The sequence below is a fragment of the Podarcis muralis genome, chromosome Z, assembly GCF_964188315.1.
Source record: "Podarcis muralis chromosome Z, rPodMur119.hap1.1, whole genome shotgun sequence".
In the NCBI taxonomy this organism is placed as follows: Eukaryota; Metazoa; Chordata; class Lepidosauria; order Squamata; family Lacertidae; genus Podarcis; species Podarcis muralis.
Window position 1 is genome coordinate 33,078,332 of NC_135673.1, and position 25,693 is coordinate 33,104,024.

Sequence of the window (25,693 nt, forward strand, 5' to 3'; positions counted from 1 at the left end):
TAGGGAGAAGAAAACAAAACTCAATACTTATTCGAAAAAGTTATGTTCTGCCTTTCACATATTCTTCTTCTTTGGCGATCACTCGTAGCCGAGTAACATTGTCTTCCATAAACACGGTTTTAGCAATGTCCGTACTCAAGGCAGCTGTAGGTAAAACAGCAAGGGGATCTTTATTCCAAGTAAAGCAGCATATCAGATATAGAAACAAGATAGGTCATACTCTCTTGCACAAAATCAGCCAGTTTGAATAAAAGGGCTGAGCACACTTTTGGAGGGTGGTAAACCCACAAAGTGGGTACCCAAGACTGGGTGGTGGGGATGACATGCCTCCTGTGACAAATGACAAAAAGCTTATGATGCAATCACATAACATGTACCATGAATCTAATTAAGATCTCACCACTCTCCATTCTGGTCAGCAAACACAGCACATGACAGGCAAAGGGGAGCTACAGTAAGAAAGAAAATATATTACACAAAAGCAGTTAACAGGTAAATTCAGTTCTTTCCATCTCAACACAATCCTGAAAAGCAGATGGCATTTAATTCAGCAAGTATTTTAGTGTCCAAGTGACAATGAGTTCTAAATTACTAGCCTGCTTATAGACAGTATTTAACTGCCAAATGTTTACTTAGAAGTCTCACTTTATTCATTGGAACCATTCTGTGCACAGCAGGGTCGGGGTGGGGTTTACCACGAGCAGTCTCACTATTGCAGCTGGATGCTAGAATGCAGTGGGGAGGGCCTGGCATGAAATTCCTTGTTGCCTATGGATACCAGGCAAGTGCTTAAATAGAAGACAGATTTAACTATTTGGCCTCTGCATCAGGCTTTTTGTGAAAATGAAATGTTTTTAGAAAAACCATCACTCAAGTTGGTATTACTGAAGCAAGATGGCATTTCAATCTGCTGCTCCTTCCTTCCCTGGAAGCAAAAATAGCCTAGCTTGTAATCAGTCACATCCAGAACCTACTATTCTCCTGATGCTGGACACAGTCAGGGCATTTGATTGTTTAAACTTGCAAGATCGCTTTACAATTCTATGCTCCTTTGGCATTAGTACATCCTGGGTTGGTCCACTTTTTAGTTTATACTATGGGTCAGTGAACTAATTTTTGCTGAATGGGGGACACTCTGATATTTCTCATTGGCTGGGGCACAAAGCAGAGCTGCTCACTGCCACCCCTTTTTGCCATGGCTAGGGAACCCCTAACTAGAATTGTCTTTGTCATCTCAGACCATACAGTTAAATATACTACAAGCTATGTAATGTCTCTGACTGTTTAGTATTTATGTAACATTCTGTCTTCCCTTAAATGTAGGCGCAATTATCTAAACTTTATATCATTTAGTTGCTGGTATTGTTATTTACATATGGTGGGAGGGTGGGTATATTCGTATCCAATTAGTTCTAAAGTGGGATAAAGTCAAATAATGCATTGTTATCATTGTATCAGAGATGATAAATATGTCTAATGCATGACTTTATATGTATGTTTGTTTTCATACGTGAAATGAATCAAAATTAAATACAGGCAAGCCCCTTTTTGTGTACGTTCAAAGAATTTGCAACCCATTTTTTGGACCTGGAAGAGGGAGAAGCGGGGCCAGGACATAATGGATTTATGCATGCTCCGCCAACATGCACAAAAACCTGGAACACAATCCAGGGTTGCCTGTACAAAAAAAAGAAAAAGAAAAAGATTGGTGCAATGAATTTAATGGATCTATGTTAGTCATGCCAATTTCAATGGGTCTGAGTATGACTAACATTGGATATAGCCTATTACAGTCATACCTTGGAAGCAGAATGCCTAGGGAGTCTAATGTTCTGTATCCCAAACGCCGCAAATACGGCAGTGAGTGTTCTGGTTTTCGAATGTTCTTTGGAAGCCAAACGTCCAACGCAGCTTCCAATTGTGTGCAGGAAGCTCGTGTAGCTAATCGGAAGCTGTGCCTTGGTTGTCAAACATTTTCAGAAGTCGAACGGGCTTCCAGAACGGATTCTATTCGATAACCAAGGTATGACTGTCTATTTTATTGTTGTGTTCAGAATTCAGTATTTAGTAATGTTTGGGTTTTTTTAAAAGCCCCACTTTTTACATTGTGTCCTGTTGTGTGGTCAGAAAGTACTCTTTATTGTTTGATTTTGGTTACTGTCAGAGAACAAAAGCTAGTTCCTTCAAAATAACACATTCATTTTTATCTTACCAATTTGTCATATCGTAAGAAGCTGAAGAAGAAACCATAGAGAGCATTAACATTTTCCTTCTGGTCAATGAAGTCAAACATTACAATTAGCCATTTTAGAACGAGCACCTACAGGGAGAAGATAGATATCAGTAAGTGAAAGCAAGACCAAGATAACAAACCCCTTCTGGAATATGTTCAGGAATTGTACAACATCTAGTTTAATAATCAGCAGGATAAATAAGTCAGACTGGCAAAAATATCATTCTTCAGAACCAAGACATCATTACCATGCTTTCCAAGTTACCTGAATGTCACTAGAACACTTGCGAGCACAGAGCCAAGACACAGCTGAAATAACAGAATCCTCTGTTATTACGGAAATGGGAATCAGATTCTTCAGTAGCCTATTGCTTATCACTGTACCTGCAAGACATTGAAAGACACTGCTTAACATTCTTAACATCTTCACTATTGATAATTTGTCACAAGTTAGAAGCAGCACGGTTCTTGTTAAGGAAGAAGGTATGGCAATGCAGCTACTTTGACATACTTTACTGCCAAGGGGAAAGAGAGAGGAATTTTTTTCTTTCTTTACCAAGCTTGCCACTGAGTGCGATGTTCAGCAAGTTATGAATTTCTTCTGGTGCCAAGCCTCTCTCTTGTGCAATCTTTTCCACAGTCTTCAAAGGACCCTGCAAAGCTCTATTCTTTTTTGAGGCACTACCTTTAACTAGAAAAAAGTCAAAGTGTGAGTAAAATACATTCTAAAAACCATCCTCATGCATGATGGCCTTTCAAATGGCTTGCTTTACCATCAATTGGTAAGGTAGCCCCATTGAGATGCCATGGCATTTGTAAAACTATGGAATTCTTGTTTAATTTGCCATCTGCTTTCTTGCTCTTTGGTTTAGTGTGTAGGTGTAGGTAGGGGCAAGTCTAAAGCTTTATTGAAATTCATCAGCCCCAGCCAGCATTGCCAATGGGCAAGATGATGAGAATGGTAGTTAAGCAACGTTTGGAGGGCCAGAAGTTCCCCTAACCTGTTTTGTTGGTTAGTGTGCTAAGATCTGTGTACAAGCCCAATTCAGCTCATGGTACTTAACAAGGGGTTGCTTTAAACAAAACATTAGACTTCATACACTATTATGCTCCAATATACAAAACAGCCACTTGTCTATAGAAAGCTAAAGAAAATACAAACTTTGGTGTTTGTAGATGGCTGTAAAGGTTGCTGAAAGTTTTCTATTTCACTAGTTGGAAACAGCTTCTAGGCTATGCAGGGCCAAGGTTGATTTGTAACTGTTGCTATCTGCCTGCTTGCCATCGTGCATATTTGTAAACCATTTCTGCCAAAATATATACACCTGCAATAGTTTCTGCTCACAAGGAACCAGACCCTGCAAGAGCACACACTCCAAGAAGTCCTTATGAATAGAAACTAGACTACCCCACTTGAGGGAAGAAATGTGGGTTTTGCTCCCACTGAAATGCTGTACTCTAAATAAGCACATCTTCCTACAAGTGAATAGTAGCCACCTATCTGGGGAAAAATAAAGTGGTATGCTGAGAGAGATTGTCATGGTGGAGATCAAATCTGTTTTCAACAATCCTAACATCCAGAGAGAAACCAGATGGCAACTTTTTTTTTTTACTGTGTCCACAGAACTCAATGAAAGCCAACCCCTATTTGCATAGTCCTGCCCTTTGTTATGATCCCTGTCACATAAGAGCATGAAGCAACATTGCCAATGGTTTTGGTCAGGGTAAGTAGAAGCATGTTGAAATCTGCAGATGGTACCAAGTTCAGAGGGAGTAAATCAGAAAGAGGGGCAAGTCCTTAAACAGCTGAAGAGAATGGGATAAACTTCAATTGAGCATCCAAGCATTAAAATCCTTATGGTAAGGACCTTACCCAACCCTAGTTACATGTAAACACAATTTTAAAGTATGGCTTGTTGAGCTAAAATATGAATAGAAATATACATTCAAAAGGACATCCTACTGGAAACAATGCAGTACAGTACTAACACTCATATGTGCACCAGCTTGATTCCCAGTTCGTGATCCAGCAAGAAACAAACATACAAGAGCAGATTTACATGTATTTCTCGTTTTTTGCTGGATAAGCATTAAGCCCTATCTTTGTTCTTACTTTTATTCAAACAGTTCAAGGCTTCTTCAATGGAAAGTCGGTCATCTTCTATCTCTTCAGGCTTTGTGACACTTCTGGTTTGTTTACTACCAGTAGCTGGCAAAGTTTGTTCTGAACTCCTGCTTCTCTTCATTTTTTTCTTATTCCAGGAAAGAAACACAAGACAAGGTCAACTTTGTTTTGGTTTTCTTTTGTTAGTATTTTCCTGTCCTCCGATAATCAAGTTTGGTGCAGAAAATGAATGGAGAGCTACCTTCTAAAACAAACAAACAAAGTTCTATCCTTTGTTTGTTTGTTTTAGAAAGAAGGATAGAACTTTCTTTATGTATGCTACAGCAGCAGCAAGAATACTCATCACAAAGCATTGGAAGACACAAGATCTACCCACCTTGGAAGAATGGCAGATGCAAGTAATTGACTATATGGAAATGGCGGAGATGACTGGCAGAATCCGAGACCAGGGAGAAGAGTCGGTGGAAGAAGATTGGAGGAAATTTAAAATTTACTTACAAAAATATTGTAAAATGTATGAATGCTGATGTCATTGAAATGAAATAAAGGGGTTTTAGTAACAGATAGATAAAAATTAGAAATTATAAATTTGATGTTTAATATAAGTAAGGACAAAGTAACAAGATATGAATTTGCTGAACCACAAGTTAAAAAGGGATACAAAAAAGGGAGGCGTGAGGAAGTCGGGAAAATAGGTTATCAATGAAAAGAAATTTGAAAAGAGTGATTTGTGTTTTACCTTTTTGTGTGTGTGTTGATTTTTTCCTTTCCCTTTGTTAGGTTAAATGTTTGTATTTTTGTATTGTGATGTTTTATATCCCTTCTGTGTTTATATTGTTTTTGTGAATGTTTTTCCCTATTGTTAAACTTAATAAAATATTATTTAAAAATAAAATAAAACAAACAAAGGTGCCTTAGGCACATCAGTGAACCCAATAATAACAACAGGGCAATAGCAATATGACGGAACCAGTGTCTCAGCGATGCCCCCCCCCCCCGATGTCTTCTTTGGAAGAGTTCATAAAATATTATACAGATATTTCGGTTTTGTTTTGTTCAAAGTGGGATCAGAGGGGACAGACGTGGAGCCGATGAACAACAGAAGACCATAAACACCTCCTTTCTTGCCACAGGCAAAGCAACATAGGCGAGGAGGAGGGTGGGGTTTGAAAGTTTAGCTAACTTTAAAGTGAATAGTTAATTTAGAGTGTCCGAGTATGGCATGCTCCACAGCCTACCTCTCTTCACCTCAAACAGTCCTTAAAAAAACATTTTTAAAATTAAATCCTTCCTTCCCAGCAGCACTCCGCTCTCCTCTCGCGCTATTTTCCAGTTTTCGAGGCCCACCTACCTTTTGCTCCTTCCCCAGCTCGCGCCGTCAAAACCAGCGCCGTCAAAATACTCCCTCCTCAGAAGCCGCCCTTCAGTTCAAAAAAATATTTCCCTGCGCAGGCGCAATTCGCGTTCGGGGGCGGGTTTCCCTTTGTCTGCGTCACTTCCCACCGTTGGCACCAGCCGGCGCTGGTCTCAGTATGAGCATGCGCGAACTGCCCTTCAGACGAAAAACGTAGAGGGAGCGGGGGGATGATATCCCCGCAGGCTCCCGAAGAGTAAGCTGGGAACGGAGCTGGAGAGCTGCGCATGCTCACAAATGAAAGGGAAGGGTGGAAAAAAAATGGGCGGGCTTTTGGTTCAGAGCGGGAGGGGTTCGTTTTACAGTCTCTCCGTCAGGCGGGAGGAAACCTTGTTTTTTCTGGTTACAGATAGGTAGCCGTGTTGGTCTGCCATAGTCAAAACAAGAAAAATTCCTTCCAGTAGCACCTTAAAGACCAACTAAGTTAGTTCTTGGTATGAGCTTTCGTGTGCATGCACACTTTTTCAGATACACAGTGTGTAAGGTGCTACTTTAAGGTCTTTAAGGTGCTACTGGAAGTAATTTTTCTTGTTTTTTCTGTCATTGTACTCGCTGTCATTTTTTTCTGTCGTTATTTCACGAATAAATCAAGCAGTTTGCCCCATTATAAAATTGAGAAGAATAATCCCATGTGTAAATAAGGCCCTCGCGTAGTTCCACAGAACGCGGGTCAAGGCATACGAAGTGCTTTTGAACATTGAAAATCCCAATAAATGCTTTTAACTACTATTGTTTTAAAAGCGAAACTGTGATTAGTAACAGTTTTGGGAATTAAAAATTGGTTCGTTCTTGGGGCGCTTAAGCTCTGTTCTGGGTTGAAAACCCAGTAAGACCACTGAGCCACCTAGTTCTGTATTGTCTGCCATAGCCAACAGCTGTTGTCCAGAATTTCAGAGAGCAGGTTTTTGGAGCTCAGTTTCCCATGAATGGATTTTAAACTGTTGCTTTTTGCACAATGTGCCTCTACCGGTGGGCCATTCATAAGCCATTTCATGTATAGGGTTCTATATCCCATGTAGTCCTGGTTCTTCTAGTAGTTCAATTCAGTTAATTCTGCAACTGTGCAAGTTAGACCGCATCTGCTTTATACATTCAACGCACCATCACGCCAGCTTAAATCATAACAAATTGCGTCTTTGTATTCAACCCCTTCAGTACTTTGGACAGCAGTCTCTCAGGACTCATCCACAGTTACCTTGTGCCCCATGCTTCCTAGGCACAGGTCTGTGCTTTAAAGGCACTGTGTCCCAGTGTTTTGTTTTGTTGTCCCAGTGCTTTCTAATTTTGACTAATTTTCAGCATCCCTTTCCAAGGCAAATTTATTTAAGGAGTCCTCTGGCGCTGTGGGTTAAACCACAGAGCCTAGGACTTGCCGATCAGAAGGTCGGCGGTTCAAATCCCCGCGATGGAGTGAGCTCCCGTTGTTCAGTCCCAGCTCCTGCCAACCTAACAGTTCGAAAGCACATCAAAGTGCAAGTAGGTTAATAGGTACCACTCCAGCGGGAAGGTAAATGGCGTTTCGGTGTGCTGCTCTGGTTCACCAGAAGCGGCTTAGTCATGCTGGCCACATGACCCACCCGGAAGCTGTATGCCAGCTCCCTCGGCCAATAAAGCGAGATGAGCGCCACAACCCCAGAGTCGGCCACGACTGGACCTAATGGTCAGGGGTCCCTTTACCTTTACTGTGCATGGCAAAGGCTTGTTGCTGGGACAATAGGAGGCTGCCTTATACTGAGTCACACTATGGCTCCATCTAGCTCAGTGTTGTCTACAATGGATGGCAAAAACTCTCCAGGGTTTCAGACAGAGGACATTCTACCTGGAGATACAACAGATTGAACTTGAGACCTTCTGCATGTAAGCAGGTGCTTTACCACTAAGCTATGGCCCTTCTCCCATTGCTTCTGCCCTGAATGAACTGCAAGCCTGTCCTACAGTTCTCCCAAAACTCTTTTGTGGCTATACTCTGCAGGAGGTAATTGGTAGTAGTAGTCGAGCTATCTGAAAAAGTGACTGAAAAAGTCAAGATCCCCATAAGCTTTAAACCCCAGGGATTCTAACAAAATAGTTCAAAATCAACTGGTCTAGAGTAATCATTTGAATTCTTTAATGTTACCATCTGGACATACATGAGCTGGATTCTTCATTGACCTGGGTTTGTTACCATATTAAGTCTTTAGGTACAGTGCTGTGGGAAGGTCCTGGCTCACAAGCTTGCTGTGAATGCATATTCCATATTTTCCCCATCCAGCAGTGAAAGGAAGGAAATGTGGACCATGTCTCTCAAGCTTAGCCCATCCCTGCTGTAGATGAATGACCATTGCTTATGGGGCCTCTTCTACCTCTGCAGGATGGAGTCTTAAGAGTTGGTCACACAGTCCTTTCACATAGTCATTTTTGAGGTGGAAAATTCACCAGCAGCATTTATTGTGTTGAAGCCCTGATTCTTCCCTTATCCAGGAATATCATCTTAAGGGCTTATTCTAGTATAACAACCCCAGTACTCAGAGAAGTCACATCAGAGCTCATAACAAGTTGAAAGAATCCATGGCCCATATAATTTGAGGGGTTCCTGGCTCACTCCCTCTATCATCCAAGAATAAATAATCATGTTACTAATAGCAAGCTGGAAGTCACAGGCAGATGCAAGGTATTTCAATCCTAAGTATGTTTCACACACATGAAAATTCAAATATTTACAAAGACACTTTCCTTCAAATTTCAAAAAGTTTATTTTTATAAATTAATGGGGAGGGCAAAGAAAGGGAGGAGGAGGTGGAGAATGCAAACCAGACAATACCAAAAAAGGCAACATACCATTTAAAAACCTTATTTCCCAGGACAGTTTAACCTTTCTGTTTATTTGCCCTCCAAGCTCAACACTAAAACAATTGAAGCAGCTTCTTAACAGGGACCTGACTATGTCTTGGCTCATCAGTAGATTCCCATGTTGGATGGAAAATGAATCCTGTTCTTAGCATCAAGCCCTCACCCACCCACAGTAACCTGTCACTTATTTAAAGTTAGAGTGAATGGATGGCTGAAAAAGCAGTTTTATGTGTAGGCAGACAGTGAGCAGTCCCTGATCTTTTGACAGCAGCAGACAGTGAGAATTGGGAGTAGAAAGGGTTTGGGGGAATGACTGCTGGGTTTATTCTTGGGTATACAGCATTTTCTGCTGAGATAGGTGGGTGGGATGCACCACTTGGCTCATTTGAAGCAGGAAAAAAAAAGTTTGTCACTCCAGTGCTAGATGCTAGGCAAACAGGGGCAAAGTACTGGGAAGGTGAGCAAGCACAGGGTTGGAACTTCCCATGCCTTTTGCCTCTGAAGAATACAGACGGATGCAGAGGCAGTTCAAGTTAAGCAGTTCAGTCTCTCTCTCTCTCTCACTCACACACACGCACACACACACCACATGGTACATTTATTCCCCTCTAGAACCATTAAATTAAGTCATGTCTACATGTGTGTGGGACACAGGAGAGAGCAGCTCTAGAGGTTTGGAGTGCACAAGCCAAGCTGTTGTGGAGCTGGCAGATTAAGGTTTTCCCCATGCTCCAAAAGGTAACCCTTTACAAAAACCACAAAAAGAAAAAGAAATGCAAATCTTTTCAGGTTTTGGAGAGAGCTGCTTGGAGGGTCCCTGTGTGTCCCTCATTGGCTTCCCACTAGGACACCTTGATTTTTCCCTTTTCTGGGGCTGCCTCCGCAAGAGGTGGCTGCTCCTCTCCATTCACCGAAAGGGTCTTCTTCTCTGGCAACTGCTCCTCAGGCTGACGGGCGATCAGCAAGCGGCAGGTAAGCAGGATTCCAAAGACCAGGGCATGGGCATAGCGCTTGAGTGGGTCACCCACCAGCTGGTGGAAGAAAAGCACAGCCAGAACAAGCAGCAGCAGCAGAAAGTTAGCCACGTCCTTGGGGCGTCCAGGGACAAGTGTCATGACAATACCGCAGGCCACCTCTAAGGCTCCAATGCTCTTGCGGAGAATGATGGAGCTGACCCCCATCTTCTTAAGCATGGGCAATGCACGGATATAGCTCTTGTAGGCTCGTTTCTGAAATAAAAGCAGCAACAACATGGGATTCAGTACTGATTGGGATCTGACATACAGATTCCCCCCCCCCCCCATCTAAATATACAGGCTCTAAGTGGAGTACAGCTTCTACTTGATTAAAGCTGTGAGAGGAAGATCAGTCTTGCCCATAATAAAGCAAAGCCACAAGTCAGATAAAAAGAAGCTGTTAGCACATGCAGAGATGGGATTTTCCATCTTATATTCAGTTTCTTCCACCATAGTGTTGAAGAGTTCTCAGTCACCTGTGTCATTCACTGAGGCAGAGTCTTTCTACCCTGGCTATTAATTATTGAATATAAAATGTTGTACTGATTAATACAATGAAAATATGTAAGCAGGTTATGTAAAAACAATAAAAATAGAATAAAATAGAATAACATTCAATAACATTTCCTAAAAACCATATGTCACAAATATATGCATGGGGGGAAAAACAAATTACAAAGTAAGAGTCAGAGTTCAAGAAAGCTGAAGTAAGCATGTAAGTTTTTATGAGGAATTTAAAAGTCTTTGCTGCCTCCAGCCTGAAGGAGGGCATTCCAGAGGTTGGGTACTATTACTGAGAAGGCCCATTTCTACACTGTCGCCAAGTGACAATCCACCATTTGTAAAGTGACCTGCAAGGTCCCCTTGGAATATATGAAATATAAGCTTGTTCTGTAACAGAAGAAGTAGCCAGCTAGGTAGTGTGGGCCCAAGTTCTCAAAAACTTCAAAAGTCAACAACAAATATTGAACTTGGCTCAATAGCTGCAGCTGCTTCTCCTCCTTCTGCACGTTTTTTTCACAAAAGTGACTCAAAGTGACTTACAGAAACAAACATTGTAAACATGTATACAAGCAAGTGTAAAAACATCCTTACATGCCCACCAGTAACATGTAAATCAGGGCTGATCTAGCCCACCTCACTAAAAAGATGAGCAGAAGAAGAGGCTGCAAACATACATTACCTTCCAAAATAGGGTTCAAAAGCTGGATGAATAAAAACTGATAGTGGTGGAACCAAGCATGTCTTCCTGGGGGAAATGTTCCACAAAACAGGGATCTCACAGTGCTGATGTAATAATATTTGCATAGCTAAGTGTCCCACTAAGCATTCTAGCAGCTACAATTTGCACTAGCTGGAGCTTCTGAACCAAGTACAAGGGTAGCCTCTCCTATAGCACATTACAGTAGGATTGGAGAAGATCAGTCTACATCCCAATCCCAAGGAAGGGCAGTGCCAAAGAATGCCCCAACTACCGCACAATTGCACTCATTTCACACGCTAGCAAGGTTATGCTTAAAATTCAACAACCTCAGATATGCAGATGACACAACATTGATGGCAGAAAGTGAGGAGGAATTAAAGAACCTTTTAATGAGGGTGAAAGAGGAGAGCGCAAAATATGGTCTGAAGCTCAACATAAAAAAAACGAAGATCATGGCCACTGGTCCCATCACCTCCTGGCAAATAGAACAGGAAGAAATGGAGGCAGTGAGAGATTTTACTTTCTTGGGCTCCATGATCACTGCAGATGGTGACAGCAGCCACAAAATTAAAAGACGCCTGCTTCTTGGGAGAAAAGCAATGACAAACCTAAACAGCATCTTAAAAAGCAGAGACATCACCTTGCCGACAAAGGTCCGTATAGTTAAAGCTATGGTTTTCCCAGTAGTGATGTTTGGAAGTGAGAGCTGGACCATAAAGAAGGCTGATTGCCGAAGAATTGATGCAATGTATGCAGATTTAAATAAAGAAATTCCCCAATTTAAAATAATTGAAGTTCCTACAATTAAGCAACTAACAGTACAAACCTAAACACGTCTACTCATAAGTAAGTCCAGTGGAGTTCAGTAGGGCTTACTCTCATGTACGTGGAACTAGTATTGCAGCCTAAGATTTATTGCTGATTTAACCAGATTAACTCCCATATTCCCAAAACAATAGATTTCCCCCCTGTACTTAGTTTGCAATATTGTGTTTCTCTTCTTGATTAATTTTGTCCCCAACAAGAACAACAAAAAAGAGGTACCAGTTTCTAAACTGACCAGGAAAATAACCTTTTGATTGGGAAGCCTTATCCCCGTTTCAGGAAAAAGGAAACTGGCTGCCCTACAGATTGTTGTTCATTCTACACATGCTCAGAATCACTAACATCCTCATTTCACATTGCTAGTGTTATAAGAATTTTAAGGTCATATATATAAAAAATAAATGTTCGTAACTGTATATATAAACCACATGTCTGAAACCCCATAGAAAAGGTCCTGAACAAATTGACCTCAACTATTTCTCTGCAAGGTCAAAGTGGGAAACCTCCCCATTGTCTCTTTCCTCACAAATCCTGTCCTCACAAATCCTGTCCTCACAAATCCTGTCTTAAGGGCACATTCAAGATATGAGCAGGGTGTGAGCCTGTGACCTAGATTCAGGAATTAAGCAGTTATAATAACAAAGGAGTGGTCAAAACCCAGATAATGCAATCAGGTAATTTGCCAGACAGGAGATTTCAGATTTCTGTTGTAGACCGCCTTTTCTGTGATGTAGGTATGATGTGACGGGGTGAGCTCCCGTTGCTCGGCCCCTGCTCCTGCCAACCTAGCTGTTCGAAAGCACGTCAAATTGCAAGTAGATAAATAGGTACAGCTCCGGCGGGAAGGTAAATGGCGTTTTTGTGTGCTGCTCTGGTTCGCCAGAAGCAGCTTAGTCATGCTGGCCACATGACCCGGAAGCTGTACGCCGGCTCTCTCGGCCAGTAAAGCGAGATGAGTGCCGCAACCCCAGAGTCAGCCACGACTGGACCTAACAGTCAGGGGTCTCTTTACCTTTACCTAGGTATGATGTATTGGGGGGTGGTCGTGGGCTATACCCCTTCTGTGATGTATGTATGATGTTTCTGGGGGTAGTCTTGGACTCCAGGGTGGGTAATTTAAAATGTCTATATAAGGGCGGGCACACCTTTGTTCTGGGTCCTCCTCCTCTCTCTTGTGTGTGGGGGAGAACCCTGCTGCAGCAGTTAATAAAGATCAGGCTTACTTGCTGCTTTGCTTCTCAATATTCTCTGGTTGGTCTCTGTTATTTTCTCCTGCTGATAGAGAACCTACAGAAGGACTCTATATGGGCTCTTGGGTACCCCATAAGGGGAAAGGAGCAGTTTTATTTCTTATAACACTAGGTCAAACAAGATGCAGACACACAAACCCCACAGCACATATACAACTGAAATTATTCAACAACATCTACCATGTGTGGGTCCACCATCCACCATCCATCACCCACTTTCCACCATCCAGGTCTGAAAACAGAGGAAGGAGATTAGAAGCTTAACACCTTACCCTATAGTGGACTCCACATCCACACCTGGTAGAATCTGTCTAAGTTCGTTCTCTCACACATACACACAATCACCTTTGGGGGGGAGGTGGCCAGATGCTTTCAGGTTGGTATGTAAGTACAGGTAGGGCCACCTTGCGTGGCAAGGTCCCCGTCCCCCCCAACCTGGGATGTTGGAATAAAGACACATGAAAGAGTATTTTGGGTTAATGGGTGAAAAAGGCCACAACATTATTGGTTATAGAATGCGAGTGGTATTGGTTTAGGCATTGGAAACCACACGACTATATCTGACTCCTGTGCATCCACAGGAAGTCTTGGAAGGGTTAACCACCAGTAGGGGGAGCCCTGCTGATGCACAACAACTAGGAACTCCCCCAGGGTGACCGCTAGGTGTTGTGCCATGGCCCTAGCTTCCTGTCTGGGGCTTTGGACAGAGACCACATCCCTCAGATTCCTTTAGCGGAATACCCTTGAATTAGGAGGGGTAAGTGATGGCCACTACCTCCCCTCCCCTTCAACCAAACACTCCAATGCCTAACCGCCAAACCTTACAAAGTTGTGACGATTTGCTACGAGGTAGGCAAAAAGCCAAATGGCCGGTGCCAATTTACCAAGTGGAAAACATTCCTACCAGGCCCCTTTGACAGGTGACCATCCGAGGTCCATAGCAAGGTTAAGAGATAAAGAGCCTAACCGTAGGGAGGGAGGGAGAACTGAGTGAGCAGGAAGAAAAGGGGGTGAGTCCTCGGTCATGGGCAGTTTAAATAGCCCGCGCCATGCTCCGGACCGTCCGGATTGGTCGGCCAGGGATGACACAGCCGAGGACCCCCCCCCCCGATGGCACAGGGGCTATCTCTCCCTGTGCGCGTGGGTAGGGCTTGGCCCCAGCCTGCAATGTCATTTCCTCGGGAACGGGAAATGGTTTCCCCAAATCTCTCTTATTTTCTCTCGCAAAGCTTCCTATGGCTCCTAAGAGTTAAGGTGTACATTTCAAACTATGGCGTGGAAAGTCAAACATCTATCGAGGCAAGCTTTTCAGTTTTTTTCTGATATGGACACTTTTAATTTTTATATGTTACCAGCTGTATGTGAAACTCAAACTTCAAAGCAGATAGACATAGCAACATTGAGTGCATATTTATGCCTGCCCCTGTCTTCTCCCTACAGATGCAAGTCACAGAGGTGCCATCACAAAATAATGTGAGGTTGAATTTAGTAGAGGGGTGTCCATTTCATTTTCATTATTAAATTATTAAATTATTAAGCCAGTGTGGTGTAGTGGTTAAGAGCGGTAGTCTGCTAATCTGGGGAACCGGGTTCGCTTCCCCGCTCCTCCACATGCAGCTGCTGGGTGACCTTGGGCCAGTCACGCTTCCTTGAAGTCTCTCAGCCCCACTCACCTCACAGAGTGTTTGTTGTGGGGGAGGAAGGGAAAGGAGAATGTTAGCCGCTTTGAGACTCCTTAAAGGGAGTGAAAGGCGGGATATCAAATCCAAACTCTTCTTCTTCTTAATTTTGTTTTATTAATTTATTAATATCACATTTGTTTTGCTATTCACACTGTTGTTTAGTATTATTTGTTGCTGCTTCTTGCAACAACATTAACTGGATTATTAATTTATTTGGATGACTTTGTATGATTTTATTGTTTAAACTTATGCTAATAAAGGTAAAACAACAACAACAGAGGTCCTTTAGGAGGCTGTCGTATTCTTTCCCCAGAAAGCCTTGGATTTTTTGATGGTCAACACACACAAAAATAGTTGACTGCACTGAAGGCTGCCATTCCCACCCCACTCCATCTCCAAATGTCCTGGTATAATGAAATTGTGGGATAACCAGCCTCATATAACCAACATAGGTAAAGGTAAAGGGACCCCTGACCATTAGGTCCAGTCGTGGCCGACTCTGGGGTTGTGGTGCTCATCTCGCTTTATTGGCCAAGGGAGCCGGTGTACAGCTTCCGGGTCATGTGGCCAGCATGACTAAGCCGCTTCTGGCGAACCAGAGCAGCGCACGGAAACGCCGTTTACCTTCCCACCCTATTTACCTCCTTGTACTTTGACGTCGTTTCGAACTGTTAGGTTGGCAGGAGCAGGGACTGAGCAACGGGAGCTCACCCCGTTGCGGGGATTCGAACTGCCGACCTTCTGATTGGCAAGTCCTAGGCTCTGTGGTTTAACCCACAGTGCCACCCACGTCCCATATAACCAACATAAAGGTAAAGGGACCCCTGACCCTTTATCTACTTGCATTTTGACGTGCTTTTGAACTGCTAGGTTGGCAGGAGCAGGGACCGAGCAACGGGAGCTCACCCTGTCTCAGGGCTTCGAACTGTCGACCTTCTGACTGGCAAGTCCTAGGCTCTGTGGTTTAACCCACAGCGCCACCCGCGTCGCATATAATCAACATATTTAAGTCTAATTAATGCAGGAAGGAGTTAAGACCATAGAGTAAGCTGTCCTGCCAGGCTTAGCTAGGTGAACTTCCCTTACCTTGGGAGGAAATGGGCAATCAAGCCTATCGTTCACCCTCCAATCTACCTGTGAAGCTCACCATGTGTAGAGGTCTGAGCTGGTTGCTGCAAATTCAGACTGCATGGCTCTCACAAGCCATTCTTGAGTTCTGATACAAATAATTTAGGAACTTTCACCACCATAACTAAGCCAAGTTTTACTGCCTGCACAGCTTTTTCTAAATGCTGTATGGAAAAGCACATAAACCTGACCTTTGGAGAGCTTGTAAGTATACTATTTTTAACTTTCCAAATGTGTGGTCTTTTTCTATGCTGGGGGAAGAGAGAAATTTTGGAAGGAACTCGTAAGGGGATATTTTAAAGGTCTAACAGCCTATATTTCCACACTTTACTTTGCAGCATGTTTTGTGATTTTAAATCTCTGTTGGAGGTTCTCTCATCAAACTTGGATTTACCTCAAACTTGGATCTGGGCATCCAGAAATTCTTCTTTAGGCCTATATTTTTTTCCCTTGAACCAACATGAATATCTGCAGAATCTGGGAAGCTTGGCAGCTACTTGAAGGCAGCTACTTGAAGGCATTTGCTGTACCAAAAAAAGGTGAGGCGCAGGGATGAAGTCACAAAAAATAGCACCATTAGGCCTCCTTTCATTCAACTGTCACCTGGGAGCAACCATTCCATCAGCCTACTCAATGGGAGAGGTGAGAAGCAGAGCTCACTCCAAGAGCTCTACTGTGACAGACAAGCTCCATCAGGCACCTCCAACCCCTGAACTGGGCCAGCTACTAGTTATAAGAACAAGTGTTCAAGAACTGATGCCTGAATTTGATTCCCCATCTCATCTTCCCTCCATGTCCCTTTTCTCTTGTGTGCTGTGTTTGTTTATATTGTAAGCTTGTGGGCAGGGGTTCTCTTGTTTTAGGGCCCATCCATGCTTCTGTTTGTCCTGAATTTTGAAGTGACTTTGGTTCCGAGAGGTGGGTTGGGGTTTTTTTGGCCTGCCAATTTCCTCAGGAATAACCCACTATTTACTTCTGAATTGGAAAAACTTCATTCCGCTGATGGATGCTTGATCTGATTCCGCAACAAACACGGGACAAACACAAGGGTGCATAGGCTGTGGGTTAAACCACAGAGCCTAGGACTTGCCGATCAGAAGGTCGGCGGTTTGAATCCCCACGATGGGGTGAGCTCCCGTTGCTTGGTCCCTGCTCCTGCCAACCTAGCAGTTCGAAAGCACGTCAAAGTGCAAGTAGATAAATAGGTACCGCTCTGGTGGGAAGGTAAACGGTGTTTCCGTGCGCTGCTCTGGTTTGCCAGAAGCGGCTTAGTCATGCTGGCCACATGACCCGGAAGCTGTACGCCGGCTCCCTCGGCCAATAAAGCGAGATGAGCGCGCAACTCCAGAGTCGGTCACGACTGGACCTAATGGTCAGGGGTCCCTTTACCTTTACTTAAGCCACCCTAGGGGCCTTTTTATCTAAAGATATGGGGAAATGAATGAATGAACGAAATCAGCTCTATCTATTACTCTTGGCATTCATTTAAGAAGAAAATGGCACTGATTCCGTTAAGTTATTCATTAGTTATGAAATAATGCATACCACTCATTTGGGGGAACCTTTCACTTTCTCACTTGGAGAAAGCTCCCCAAATGTAACACACACATCATAGGAGTAATCAGAAGGAAGAAATTATCTGAAAGGAGAGTTAGGGGTCATAGTAAGAGTAAGTCAGAGCAATCTGCACTCTCTGCCAATGTTTGAAATTAGCCAGGTGCGAGGAGCATTTTGCACCTGGCTTTCGACCATTTGCGAATAAGTGAAGATACCTGGGTGCCAGGATGGCACCTGATACCTTCACCATCTGAGGATCATTGTATCTGGACCGTTTTACATTTTTTTCTGCACAATCAGAATGAATTTCTGGAACCAACTTGCTTTTTCTGTGCAGCCAGAGCAGGAGCAATCACCATTAAGAAAAAGAGGTTCGAATATATACATGGACTATCCCTGGTTTAAATGACTTTTCTTCTTTAAGTTCTCAAAGTTCTTAAACTAGCAGTTGTTTTACTGAGAATCAATCACAGTCAGTCCATCATTTGAAAAATAAGATTTCAGAACCGTTTTGCTCAAACATGGCAACTAGCGACTACAACCTGTTTTAGCAACTGCAACCTTGGTTTAAGGTTCTAACACTGCTCTCTGCCACCTTTCTTATCTGAAAGTTACAAGTTCAAACTGAAAAGCAGACCATGTTGCAAATTCCAAGCATCAGTTAGTTGGGTACAGTGGTACCTCGGGTTAAGTACTTAATTTGTTCCGGAGGTCCGTTCTTAACCTGAAACTGTTCTTAACCTGAAGCACCACTTTAGCTAATGGGGCTTCCTGCTGCCGCCGCGCCACCACTGCACGATTTCTGATCTTATCCTGAAGCAAAGTTCTTAACCTGAAGCACTATTTCTGGGTTAGCGGAGTGTGTAACCTGAAGCGTATGTAACCTGAGGTACCACTGTATCTTGCTTATAAGGAAAATAATGGGCAGCCAGAAAATAATGGGCATTATTTCTATTAATATTGATATTATTATTATTTCTATTAATATCAATTTTGATTTTATTATTATTATTATTATTATTATTATTAATGAGATTAGGATTATTAGTAAAAGGAAAAAGCAAACTAAGACATACGTTGCATGATTTTCAAAATAAGATACAAAGAGGGGAGATGCAGAAGAATAGGAAAGCAGGGAGATGAAATCTGCAGCTGGCTCTTCTGAGATATTGTTGAAACCAAAGTTGTCTAACCATAATTCTAGACGGTAACATAACAGATGAAAAGGGTTGTTTTTGTGTGCATTTGTTTAAAGGGCCATCACAAAAACCCTCATTAAACCAAAGACTGTGTTGATGAGGTCACTGATGCTAGTGATACTGAAATCTCATTAATAAGAAGGTAAGGGTAGAAAGGGGAAGAAATGAAGTACAGTGCTGATGAGATTTGTGCTTTACAGCCAGCCTGACATAACTGAACATTCCTATGGTTGCCCTTTTCTCAAGGGTTCCAGAGTATTTTGCCAGTCCTTCAAGGAGGCAGCTTGGCACAAGCAGAGTGGAGGAGATCCATATCCCCCCCGATATTCCAGATTGTGCAGCAAGGCAAGGAAAAATTAGAACATGTCAGAAAGTTCCATAGTTGTTTCTTAGGACTTCCAAGAAACTCTAGCCATTTTCATAAAGAAATAATGTATCTAGGATAGATGGGCAAAACATAGCTGAGGTGGTAGCAGCAGGAAGACTAAATGATGGGCAGTCACACTTTGGTTTCCTGCATCGCAACATAGGTGGGGCTCGCTGGTGGATTAATTATAGGCAAGAAACAGGAGGAAATGGAAGCATGTTGACTAACTGGAAGACTGGCACCATCTCAGCCAGAAATCCCAGGTTTATGAAGGACCCACATTTGTCATTTTCCAGAACCTTCTCTTGGGAAAGAAATTAGAGGGCAGGCAGCGGACAAAATCATATTACCCTTTGACAGAGTTGACCCAATACATTTTGGTACTTTCAGCAAAATATCCACAATACCCCATAGAGTGGCAATATGCTAATTTTTTTTAACAGTTTGTGGCCTTTAAATGGTACTCAGAATTCATGCCCTGATATGAGCTGCCTTGTTCTGTTGGGCTGGTTCTGTCCTTCGCCTGGGAAGGTGATCCACTTTAGATCATTTTGAGGAGAGGGAACAGGGATCCAGTGCCCTATGCTACCTTGCTCACAATCCTAAAAAATCACTTGGGACTGCCACCCTCCACGCCACTTCACTTGATGGGGAAAATGCACCCATGTTGCGATCGAGTCTTCTCAGATCAGATACATTTATCTTTTTGCAGAGCTCTCCCCCATCCTGTTCACCCCTGTTCCGGTAGCCCTTCTCAATTTATAGGTGTTTTTGCTGTGGGGGTGGAGGGCAGCTTTAGAAATGAATGCCACAGGAGCCAAACCACCAGCTAACAAGAAATATAATTTCAACAGCCGCAAAGGGAGGTTCAGGCTTCTTGATCTCTATTCCCAGCCAAATAAGGATGAGGATGTCATTCTGTGGTACCCATTTGTTTCCCTTCTCCCACCCTTGGCACATTCACAGCAACAGCTGCCTTCTTTTTACATGGCTGATGCTACTTGCAAATAGAAACAGACAGCAGCGGCTGCAAGAGGATGAATGCCAGCCAGTGCTGGCAGTAAGATGTCTCCCACCCCTGATGTACTACTCACCATCTCGTTGTAGGCATCTCTGCTGAGCCTGGGGGTCAGTTTGATGGTCCCCATAAAGACGAAGAAGAGCCCCAAGGCTACCGAGAGGGCTACAATTGTTATAGTCCTGGGAGAGGCCATCGGGTCTGGTCCTACCGTGGTTTGGCTCCCTGGCTGTGTAAGAGATGGTCAGTCACCATTGAAGGAGATCAGGAGAGGAAGGCTGCAGAGGCAAGGGAAGATGACAAAAGAGAGAAGCAATTCTGCCTCTCCTGTTCAGCAGCCTCTGGGTCCTAATGTCCCACGTTCCCGACAACAGCAAGGCGACATCTGTTACGGAACGGGCAGGAAAATATTATGGACAAAAAGCCAGGATGTTGCTATAGCACTCCTGTTCCAAAGCTATTTGGAAACCTTTGTGAAATCTGCAACAGCTCCTGTCCCCAAAAGGCAATATGCAAAATAGCCTAATACACACACCGACTGCTGCATTACGTTTCATAGCAGCAACCTCTCCTCTTTCTAATAATGTGATGGTTAGATCTTGCATTTCCAAACCTGTCTCTATTCCAAAAAAAAAAAAAACCCCAAACCCAACAAACCCCCCCCCCCGATTGTAACATGCCACAAATGTCTGCTATTCCAAGCTCTCTCCGCCCCATTTATTATTTTTAATCCTTGGGGGAACCTCAGGAGCTATTCAAATCTAAGACGCAGTACAGTGTAGACATGAAGGCATTTAGGAGCTTCGACTAGCTAGCTGCCCAAGAATCTCTGTCTAGCACAAGGAAATTGTCTCACGAATTATTCTCCTTCTTCCAGTACCTTAGCTGGCTACTATGCTCTTCCTATCTTCCCACGACGTTGAACAAACGATCACACCTCAATTCCTCATCCACGCACAAATTTGTACTGAATACCGTTTGGAGTAGCAATTTTGCTCTTCTTTAAATTGGCAGCGTTAACAGCTCCCCGACATTGAGCCCCAAATATCTTCAGTATAGATTATACAGGGCTCAGATGCTTTCTATAGCTGCATAATTACTGAGATAATGACCTCTCAAGTATTATATACACATTAAGTATGATGATGATGATGATGATGATGATGATGATGATGGAGTATTGCTGCAGGGAAATCCCAAAGAATTGTTGGAGAGATATATGAATGCTGACAAACGTTTCAGTTTTGCCACTCCTCTGCAAACAATAAATTCTTGAGGACCAAAAGCAGATGGATTTTCAGTACATTCATTAACAACCTGACTGCAATCTAGGGTCAGCTCCAGCTCTTTCTCCCGTTTGTTTTGGCAGAACTTGCACAAGAGGGTGTCTTGGTCTATTGCATCAATAATTTAGAAGACACCTTGCCAATTTCAAGTGGGCACTATTTCTGATTAGTGTGTTCAGAAAAAGATTGTTGGTGAAGAATTATTACAGGGTCGATTGCAGCAGATGAAAACTTTTATTTCTGAAGCTCCTAAAAAACAGGGCCAGCCACTGCACCAACTTGATATTTAAAAATAGAGGCTTTGCCCTGTTTTGCAGCCAATATGATCAAAGTTATACAGAACCAGGCTACTGGCCCATCTAGACAGTATGGTCTATTTTGGCTTATTATAGTGGCAGGTTTTCCTACCTCTTCTTACATGATCTCCTTTAATTAGAGATCCCAAGACTGAATTTGTAATCTCATACATCAAAGGAAACTGTCAAGGCCAGACCAGATCTGTGAGCAGCCTTAGCTAGAGAGATACCCAGTCTGAAGCCACTGTAGTCAAGCGTAGTCTGTAGGAGGATCTGCTCTGTTTTGATCATGTATGGACAGGAAACAGGATCCTTCCTCCAGTGAACTCAAGGCAGCCTACAAGTCCCCCCCCCCCCATCTTTTATCCACATAACAACCCTGTAAAGTTGGTTAGGCTGAGAGGTGGTGACTTGCCCCACTCAGGTCCACAGCTGATTTTATACATAGCCCAGCCAATCAAGAGGCCTCTTACAGACTGCCTATCATACAGACTGGAGCTGGGCTTTACTGTTAACTCCATTTAACTCAATGGAAGGAGTGTATGCAAGAAAGCCTATTGGGGGTGTGGGTATATTCCCCAAGAAATCCTGCTGCATTAAATGCCAGTGGGATGGGCTAGATAACATTGGAAGATGCTTCCCAACTATGCAGTTGTTCCTGCGTAGCTTTGAAGTTCTAGGTTAATTACACAGATTTAAGATTTGCAGTTGGTAGAATTAGCTATGCTCTTTGACAGCGAAAGAGTGGGTGGGAATTTTAAAAACGTGGATGAGGTTGACACTTTTTGAGCAGCAACATATGGTTGCAATCTCTGGAACGCTTTAGGGAGGGTTAACTGGAATGCCTCCTCATCTTTCTCCGCCACCACATTACTAGGGTGGTTTTCAATTTTTATTTCTCCAGTATCTTGGTATAGTGTTGAAAATTTTAGGGTTTTCACAATTAAAGTGCTCGATTGCTCTATTGAAACAAATCCACTTTTTAAAAATAAAATAAAAATAGACTTCCTGCACTTTGGAAAGTGACAGGGAAATGCACTGAAAACTGTAGGATGAACTAATGATTAATAAGAAGACATACAAACACCCCACAAGCAAATCAGGATGAATGCTCATTGTTGAATAAGCACACTGCAAGCAAATCAGAACAAATACTCAGAAAAAAGGGGACACAGTCTAACCACTATGTAAGCTGTACGCTAATAATAATAATAATAATAATAATAATAATAATAATAATAATAATAATTTTAATATTTATACCCCACTCATCTGGCTGGGCTTCCCCAGCCACTCTGGGCGGCTTCCAAAAAAATATTAAAATACTATAATACATCAAACATTAAAAGCTTCCCTAAACAGGGCTGCCTTCAGATGTCTTCTAAAAGTCTGGTAGTTGTTGTTCTCTTTGACGTCTGGTGGAAGGGCGCCACTACCGAGAAGGCCCTCTGCCTGGTTCCCTGTAACTTGGCTTCTCGCAGTGAGGGAACCGCCAGAAGGCCCTCAGTGCTGGACTTCAGTGTCCGGGCAGAACAATGGGGGTGGAGATGCTCCTTCAGGTACACTGCAAAGCAGCATGAATGCTCAACAAAATTGTCATCGGCAGGATTCCTTAAACTAAGAGAAGAATCTAATCTGATTACTATTTGTGGGTTACATGCAAGTATTCTGGGTAATTTATTAAATCTATTGATGCTTCAGTGTGCATTCAACTTAAAACAGCACCCCTCACACAAAAAAAACCCCTCACTCACCACATTCAGAGATAAATCCTTTTCATACAATTGTAGAATAGGAAGAGACTACATGGGTCATCTAGTCCAACCCCCTGCAATGCAGGAATCTTTTTTGCCTAATGTGGTACTTGAACCCACAACCCTGAGATTAAGAATCTCATGCTCTACCAACTGATCTATCCAACATATTAAAGGTAAAGGTAAAGGTAAAGGTACCCCTGCCCGTACGGGCCAGTCTTGCCAGACTCTAGGGTTGTGCGCTCATCTCACTCAAGAGGCCGGGAGCCAGCGCTGTCCGCAGACACTTCCTGGTCACGTGGCCAGCGTGACAAGCTGCATCTGGCGAGCCAGCGCAGTACACGGAAACGCCGTTTACCTTCCCGCTAGTAAGCGGTCCCTGTTTATCTACTTGCACCCGGGGGTGCTTTTGAACTGCTAGGTTGGCAGGCGCTGGGACCGAACGACGGGAGCGCACCCCGCCATGGGGATTTGAACCGCCGACCATCTGATCGGCAAGTCCTAGGCGCTGAGGTTTTACCCACAGCGCCACCCGCGTCCATCCAACATATTACTGGAATAAATTATGCAAAAAGGTATGATTTGCATGCATTGTACAATCTGGTTGCTTTTAAAAATAATAATTCAGGGGGTTACTGTCTTTCCCTTCCACTCATTCTGAATTTCTTTTCTCTCCCCCATCCTCCAGTTCCCTCCTCTCCTAGATTTGCATTCAGGGGTGTACTTAGGGTCCCTTGCGCCCTTGGCAAGGAGCTGTATTGATGCCCCCCCCCATGAAAAAAATACACTCATGTCTAGCACCCTGTTTTAACACTCCAAGCCTTGATTAAATTCTAACACCTACTCGACCCAGGAATTTAGGGTGTCTGGCACCCGCAAACTCATAACACTGTAAATTATATATGAGGAAATTGTGGTTTTCCAGATATTGGGACTCCAACTCTCATCAGTCCTAAAAATCATGTCCAGTGATGATGGGAGTTGGGAGTCCAGCATTTGGAGGGCTACAAGTTCCCCATCCTGGATATAGACTAACAGTTTCTGACTTCCAAACTAAAATGACAACATTTCCACACAAGAGGGAGGTGTGAGCAAGGAAAAGCAAGGTTTGCAGAAGTGCAAAAAAATGTTTTTAAATCCCCTGGAAAAGGACTGAGCCACAGAATGCTGACTGAGTGTTGGAGGGGAAAATCCTAGGAAACTGGGTTGGGCGGGGGGAGAGACAGAATGAGATATTCTGAGAGAGGCCGTGGCTGGCTGGCTGGTTGGAACACTGGCACACACCACATGTTAACATTTTGCTGCAAGTCCAACTTGTTCATTTATATTTGTGTCGTTTCCAGCCTTTCTCTACTGGCAGGCACATGATGCGGTGTGTGAATGACTACTAGCCTACTGCACAAAGGCAGAACTGACATTTGTTGCCCCACTCACTATTGCCTCTGGACCCGACCACTGCTGACAGACCATGGGTTGTCCTATTGGATACCGTAGAAGCCAATCAGAGCTCATGGAGTGTTAATCAATCAGGAGGGAGTGGAATTTTTAAAAAAATAGAACTGGACTGTTAAACTGCCAGATAGCGCAACCCAGATTATTTCCCTGAAGAGAAGGAAAAGATCCTAGAAGGGGCTATTGTTGGACCCATAAGCTCCCCAGTGGATTTTAGGAACCATCTACAAACACACAAAATATTACCTGCCCAAACAGCCATTAGAAAGCAACACAAAAATATATTTAGTTTTTAAAGTCTAAACTTTATCATGGCTCAGGATTCAAGCCATCCTAATGCAGTTCTTATAGCCATTCCAAAAAGACACTTGTCAGGGTGTGCTTTAACCGAGAGGCTGGAGGATCAGGGTGCAGGATCCAGATTCACCCTAATGCAGGGCACTTGCCATCCCAATGCTAACGCTTTCTTGCCTGAATGAGCTGAACAAAATAATACAACACGATGGCCAATAACAATGGCACTAAACACTATTTATAGACTAATACAAATGATCAGAAATTGCAACCAAAGTCTCTACATCTTCTTCACCAGTGGCAGTAGAATAATTCAAAAGTTTGATATATACATAATCTGTCACCAAATATCGCCGGAACAGTTTCTGGATAACCAATATGTTTCATTAGATGCTTCATCAGCCAATCTTGATCAATTCTTCATCAGCCAGACTTGTAAGAATTAATGTGAGAAAGATTGTATTAGTCTATAAATAGTTATTTTGTTCAACTCTTTCTTGCCTGGCTGCTTGTGGAAGGCCCCTAAAGCCCACCCTCTGGGCAACCCCAATATCTCTGAGCTGCACACATCCTGAAGCCAACCAAACATACCTGAGCTGCACACGTACCTGTAGCCAACCAAAAGGGCACCAATGCCTTTCAATGGCCATCCGGCATCATTCACTTTCAGCCTGTCTCCTTGCCTCAAATGTGACTGGCAATGCAGTTCTGGATTTATCTAGGCGGGGCTCCAGATGAGCCTTGAGAGTGATCACTCCCAGCCA

The 25,693-nt window shown here is 43.2% G+C and overlaps 2 protein-coding genes across 8 annotated transcripts in view; both read right to left on the reverse strand.

Annotated features, from left to right (window-relative positions):
- The window catches only part of CENPI (centromere protein I), a 33,327-nt gene extending 27,494 nt beyond the window's left edge, over nucleotides 1-5,833 (reverse strand). For 2 of the 5 annotated variants that reach the window (XM_028714946.2, XM_028714950.2), the window contains exons 1-6: nucleotides 5,710-5,833; nucleotides 4,347-4,485; nucleotides 2,790-2,924; nucleotides 2,499-2,617; nucleotides 2,213-2,320; nucleotides 401-449 (exon numbers count right to left, since the gene is read on the reverse strand). In XM_028714946.2, coding sequence (XP_028570779.2) covers nucleotides 401-449; nucleotides 2,213-2,320; nucleotides 2,499-2,617; nucleotides 2,790-2,924; nucleotides 4,347-4,479 — 544 coding nt within the window. In that variant the 5' untranslated portion in view covers nucleotides 4,480-4,485; nucleotides 5,710-5,833. The other 3 variants (XM_028714949.2, XM_028714948.2, XM_028714947.2) reach the window with 2 other exon arrangements.
- A 2,647-nt stretch (nucleotides 5,834-8,480) lies between these two features.
- Nucleotides 8,481-25,693, reverse strand: TMEM35A (transmembrane protein 35A). Of its 3 annotated transcripts, none has more exons than XM_028715615.2 (3): nucleotides 25,538-25,693; nucleotides 19,924-20,125; nucleotides 8,481-9,830 (listed from the first exon to the last, which is right to left on the reverse strand). In XM_028715615.2, exons 2-3 carry the CDS (start codon nucleotides 20,041-20,043, stop codon nucleotides 9,444-9,446), a joined length of 507 nt encoding a protein of 168 aa, XP_028571448.1. In that variant the 5' UTR covers nucleotides 20,044-20,125; nucleotides 25,538-25,693; the 3' UTR covers nucleotides 8,481-9,443. The 3 variants fall into 3 exon arrangements, with proteins under 3 accessions (XP_028571448.1, XP_028571449.1, XP_028571447.1); XM_028715616.2 differs by lacking the exon at nucleotides 25,538-25,693 and adding an exon at nucleotides 20,728-20,835; XM_028715614.2 differs by lacking the exon at nucleotides 25,538-25,693 and having other exon boundaries at nucleotides 19,924-20,233.